Genomic DNA, 6,000 nt, shown 5'->3' with positions numbered 1-6,000 from the left:
TGCCGTCCCTGAAGATATGTCGAGATAAGGTGCAAAAGCAACTCATATTCAAGGAAAATAGTTCACTGCAATAATGTGAATTATGACGCTTTGCTGTGAGCAAAACAGGATTTTTGGAAGGATGTCAATGAAATGAAATTAAAAACGCAAGCACAGATTCTTATTAGCATCTGAAATGCTTTTTACTTCTACTTAATGAACAAAGTCAGACCTCTGTTCGGTTCCAAAGTGCAGTACAATGTTTCTCAATGGCCAAAACAACTCGCCAAAACTTCTCGCTTAATACCTATGATGTTTTTAAGATGGAGCCGTAGATCACTGTCAGACCAGGTTTTTATCTCAATGAGAGTTTCAGCCTTGAGGAGAAGGCTTCACCAAGGCTGAATACATATTTTCGAAGACTCTGTGGCCTCAGCATTTTTGAAATCACACATTGATTATATAAACCCCCTTAAGTTCCTCATAAGTCACACCCCAACCTCACCTCTCATCCACTCTGACCAACTGAGGAGCAATAACAATCGCACAATGTCTGCCGCTAAGTGTCTGGTGTCTCTGATGGTGGTGCTGGTGGCTGCAGTGTGCGTGGTCCAAGCACAGGAGAGGATTAAGATGTGTGGGAGAGAGCTGATACGTCTGGCCGTGTCGTCTTGCGGTAACTCTCGGCTGAGGAGAAGCATCCCGGACGTTGCACATGGGCAGCATCAATACACCTCCTACTGTAAGTACTTTTTTCAGACATCAGATGCATTGATTTAGAGCCATTGCATGCTTAAAACTTCTGCTTTGTGGATAGACATGAGAAATATTTTACATTTTAAACATTTAGAGACGGGTCTGAGATGTAGGAACATTTGGGAACTTTTTGAATATCTGACCTGGCTATACATAATGACCTTTTTATTCGCTTAATTTCACAAGAACTTTCAAGCACAAAACCACAAATGTCCAGGGCTTTCTCTAAATCCCAGATGTCTTTTCCACCTCTTCTGCACAGGGGACCAGGCCGCCTCCGCAGAGGAGCTCCAGGCTGCAGAGATGGACCACATCCCTACAGAGTCTGACGGGGAGAAGGGTGTCTCCGCCTTGGTTCCTCACTGGTACCCCATGTCCTCTCGGATGAGACGATCTGCTGGGAAAATATCTGATATTTGCTGCGAGAAAGGATGCAGCATGAAAGAGTTGATCCAGTTTTGCTAGATGTAGATCCCTACTTGTCATGCAATAAAAATATTGTCTTAAAATGTTCTGATCTGTTGTTTAAAGGAACCTTTACTAAGTTGCCTTATCCTTGAGAAGAATGATTTGCTATATTTCCAATGATGTAGCATTCTAGCAAACACTTCACATTATAGATACTTGATCATATTTCATAAAAATAACTATTTACTACATCCCATACTGCAGGGAAAAAAATAACATCACTCAAATTGAAAAGGAAATTGTTGTTTATTTTGTGTTAATATAATGTATTCTCTGTATAATTGTAGAAGTTTATTTGCAGCCCTCAAACTGCACTGTAATAAAGCTTTTGATGATTATTTATGAGCGTTTATTTGTTGTCTGTAATTCCTCAGCTTTTTTGTGAAGTTTGTCTAATTAAATGCAAAAAAAAACTATCAATGCAGGATCACAATATTACAAGATTGCGAGATATCTTGACTTTTTAGTCTCCATGGGTCAAATTCTAAAAACACTGGATCCTACACTTCCCATAATTCAACTCTTTTAAACGCATCTTTTAAAATGTGTAAAAATGTTTACATTTCTCTAACTGTACAAGACTTAAAGGTGCTATTGATAACATTGTTAATATTCAGTTACTAGATGTTGCATTCTCCCTCCCCGTTCCATTGCATTTACTTCACAACAAGACGTTGCCAGACACTTACCGTCAATCTCAACCATTTATCCGTTTTTTCCACACTAACTGACGACCCAGAGATACCCCGTGATACCAACGTCGTTATACTACTGGCTCACAAGCCTTGTTAGATGTAGGAACCAAACGTCAGATATCTTCCACGGATATAAACAAAACGTTTTTGTACCTGCAAAAATTATTAAAATGATTAATTCACAATCATAATAATCTTTTTCAGGAAAAGCCATACTTTTATTCAGCACCTTTCTTAAGGCTCTGTAGATTTATTATTATTATATTTTTTTAATATATTTGTCTACATAAAGATGTTATCAATAAGACCTTTAAACCCCACATTGGATACGTTAGAGACGTTGGCACCTGGACAATTGATTCAAGATAACAAGTACTTCCTGTACTTTAAACCAAATCAAAAGTATATTTTTTTGTGTGTATATATATACAATATATATATATACTATATATGTATTTAGGTTTTGCCAGTGTTTACTGTAATTCATCTGTCATCAGTTAATTGCACAGTTTAGTTGTAGCTTAGATCAGTCAACACTGGTGCATCTTGATTTAATAAACTAACCACCAACACACCAATCAACATTAAGTAACACAGTGTTTTTCCATCGTTAATTAAAATAATCAAACCTGCAGAGAAATTAACCTTGAAACTGAAAACGGGTCAATTAAACTAGATTGCAGGTATAGACACATCGAGGAACATACAAGCACACACATGAGTCTTGAGTGATGCGACAGTGTGAGTGCAGTTTACAACACTGGTGCTCTCTCCGATAGTGCTACTAAATCGGATTGAGGCCTTTGGCCGAGCCATTCAGCTCCGTAATAACAGAAATAATCTCTGTAAAGCGGCCAAGTTCCTCACACTGAGCAGTGTATAATTCTCTCAATGGATAATCAAATGTGGGGCTGATTATCTGCCACTCTATACTGCAGCCTTCACTAAATGACGCTTAATAGCAAATGGAATCAGCCTACAGTGACTGATTGGTTAATTGGTTTTATTTGGGGAGGGATGGATTGCGTTGTGCGTACAATTGTTTTTTGGATAATTGGTTTTATTTGCTGTGTGCGTTATCAGACAAAAAAAAAACAAGATGAATTTTAAATTTAGATCAAGAAGTAAGCAGATAATTTAGTTTGGAAGTATTTAAATGCAGATGCTTGGAGAATACAAAACTCTGATAATGTTTACAACATCTAGCAATTTCTAAAGCTGTGTCCTTGAGCCTGCAATAATTAAAAAAATAAATGAGTAAGCAAGTAAATAAATGGATATTATGACATTTGAGGACATCTAAACTGAGAGAAATAAAATGTTTTCAGTTACATAAAATGTTTTAACTATAAATTAAACACTTTATTATACAGGTCTGTAATTTCCTAATTAATTTCAAGGAAATAAATAGGTGGTACTAATTATAAGGGAATAGAAAGAGTGTTCACTTGGTACACTTCCAAATACCAATAATTCTTTGCTCGTATAATTTAGACAGTATTTTAGCCAGCTGAACATGCAAAAATGTAAAATGTGTCTATAGACAAATAAACAATAATTCTGCATATATGGAGAATCAAGTTTTCAATAACAAAAAGAATAATTAATAAATATTTGCGTCTTCTGAGTTCTTTTGAGGAAATTCTACTGGAAATCAACAACTGTGTATAAACATTTTCCCTATAATTAGATCAAATTATATAATTACAATTATTAGAAAATTACTTGTAAAATACCAAAAATATATCAATCAATCAATCAAACAAATCAAAAGCACTTCAAAAGTGCTTTATAAGCGATTAACAAATGAATTGTCAAATGTCATAATGATCAAGTTACTCAAAGTAGTAAAATGTTGATAAAACATAATGAGTAAAATAGAGTATAAAATAGTATAAATAAATAAAAATAAAAAACACTAAAATTGTAAAACACTACATGAAAGCCAGACTAAATAGATGGGTTTTTAGTTTAAAAATATCAATATTTTCAGCTCCTCTCAGATCCTCTGGAAGGCTGTTCCAGCGGCTTGGAGCGTAATGACTGAAAACAGCAAATCTTGTTCTATAAATCTCAAATATATAATCATATAACACATTTACACAGAGTGCATGCAGGAGAGAGCAGGAAGTGATTTAATGAAGAGATTTTCTGCAGTGCCTCGTGTAAACCAGCAGAGAGCGACAGATATCTGATTTCCAACGATGTGCTATTCCTCATCTGACTGCAGCTCTTACCTCTCCCAGTTGTCACTGGTGAGGAACTGGTTCACTCTGCCAACTCGGGCGGCGTCACCTCTGAATATCAATGCTGCTGTATCAAGTTCAGTCATTACAGCCCCGTTCCCCCTCCTGCTGTAATGATCAGTCTCTCAAGGCTCATTATTGTGAAATGCTCAATCACCTCAAGTGATCCTTTATCTCCTTGTGACAAGAGGAGAAATCTGATCAGAGGACACTTCTAGGCCTCAGCCCGTCATTACTCAGTGCCAACAGGAGATGACAAACCCCAGGCTGCATGGGGCCCTCTTTGATGGGCTCCTGTTTGTGGCCGTTTTGTCGGCTGAAAAAGCTGCTAAACCGAATAGGGAAAATGAAATCAGAGCCTCTATCTCTTTCTGTCTCTTTGTGTCTAGTTCCAGTGAGCAGGAAAAGCAGCAGGACAGAATAGCACCTTCGCTGAGTGCCAGCAGAGCAGCTACACTGCTCACACACATGCAAACACACAGGCACTCACACACACACACACACACATACATGCCAGGCAGTCAGGAGACTGTGTGTGGTGGACCGGTGGGTGTCAATTTGCATGTAAATGAAATGGCTCTCAGTGCTCTTGTTTCCAACAGTAAAAGTGTCGAGGCTAAAGATGCTATATTCCGTTGTAAGTGTGTGTGTTCCTGTTTTTCATGTGCATATACTCTGCATGTGTGTCCATGTTTGGACATAATGGTGTGGGTGTGTGCAAGACCGGGGAACCCATTTGAAGTCTATCTATCAAAGCACATTTTGATTTATTTTGGGAGCAGAAGTAAAGACGATGACTGACATATCTGTTGTTATTATTAGTGCTCCAGGCCTGTTTCTATACGTAACACAATCTGTCAGATGTTGGGTCAAACAAATCCTCAGCATCGGGGTCTTTGTCTTTGCATGAAGTGTCTCAATCTTAAAATCCCTAAAATGAGATTTACACTGCAAGCTTATTTGTTTATTCAACCTGATCTGATCCATGTGAGAAATAAAAGTATAGTGACAACATCAAACATCACATAAAGTCTCAAATCAAATCTGATTTTATTTTGTAGGACACACATTTACTTGTATTCATATAAATTGTACATCTACTGTACATTGACCTGGTGCTACAGGGTGTGCTTATTTGTTTCAGATGCCAAAGTTTGAATTTTCATTAATAAACTCTCCCATGACTTTATATACTGCCATCTGCCATGATCAGAGGATAGGAGATGTTTTTGCGGAAGCTTTCTTTTAGCTCCTCCTGATATTTACAACTCATCATGCGGTTCAAAATGGGTGTTTGATTGCAGTGTAATTGCAGAGATTGCTGTAATAACCTGTCAATACAAACAATGTTTGGGATATAACGTTGTAAAAAAAAGCACTTATCCTCCAACAACATACTGCTTGCTTTGTCTTTTTTAGCAATAGCTCTTCATCAGGACATTTGACCACTTACCTGCTGGAGAATTGCTGCAAAGGAACTTTTACAGCAGTAGTTTTTGATTTGTGATAGCAGGAGAAGCTCAGGTGTAACTAATGGCCTACATTTAACGATGGCTCCAGTCCATTTAAAGCTGCAGTGGGTAGAAATGGAGCGAATATGATTAAAAAAGTTATTTTTTATAAAAGGTCACTATATCCTGACAGTAGTGCATGAGACAGGTAATCTGAAAAAACAAACATGTGTCCTCCGGTGCTCCTAATGGCATCTGCAAGATTTCACAGACTGGAGGAAAACAACCAATCAGAGTCGAGCTGGAGCCTGTCGTCTCTGAGCAGCTGTCAATCACTCGCAAACTCTGATCAAACGGTCAAACTAGGCAGCGCTGATCAAATATGAATCAATATTCTGTTACTGT

The 6,000-nt window shown here is 37.6% G+C and overlaps 1 protein-coding gene across 1 annotated transcript; it reads left to right on the top strand.

Moving 5' to 3' along the window:
* Positions 1 to 462: 462 nt before the first annotated feature.
* Positions 463 to 1,541, top strand: insl3 (insulin-like 3 (Leydig cell)). The gene is made up of 2 exons (XM_074649731.1): positions 463 to 721; positions 998 to 1,541. Exons 1-2 carry the CDS (start codon positions 529 to 531, stop codon positions 1,198 to 1,200), a joined length of 396 nt encoding a protein of 131 aa, XP_074505832.1. The 5' UTR covers positions 463 to 528; the 3' UTR covers positions 1,201 to 1,541.
* Positions 1,542 to 6,000: the final 4,459 nt, after the last annotated feature.

Source organism: Sebastes fasciatus, chromosome 11, assembly GCF_043250625.1.
Source record: "Sebastes fasciatus isolate fSebFas1 chromosome 11, fSebFas1.pri, whole genome shotgun sequence".
Classification (NCBI taxonomy): domain Eukaryota; kingdom Metazoa; phylum Chordata; class Actinopteri; order Perciformes; family Sebastidae; genus Sebastes; species Sebastes fasciatus.
Note: the sequence above shows the minus strand (reverse complement) of the source record. Positions and strands in the feature narration are given on the sequence as shown.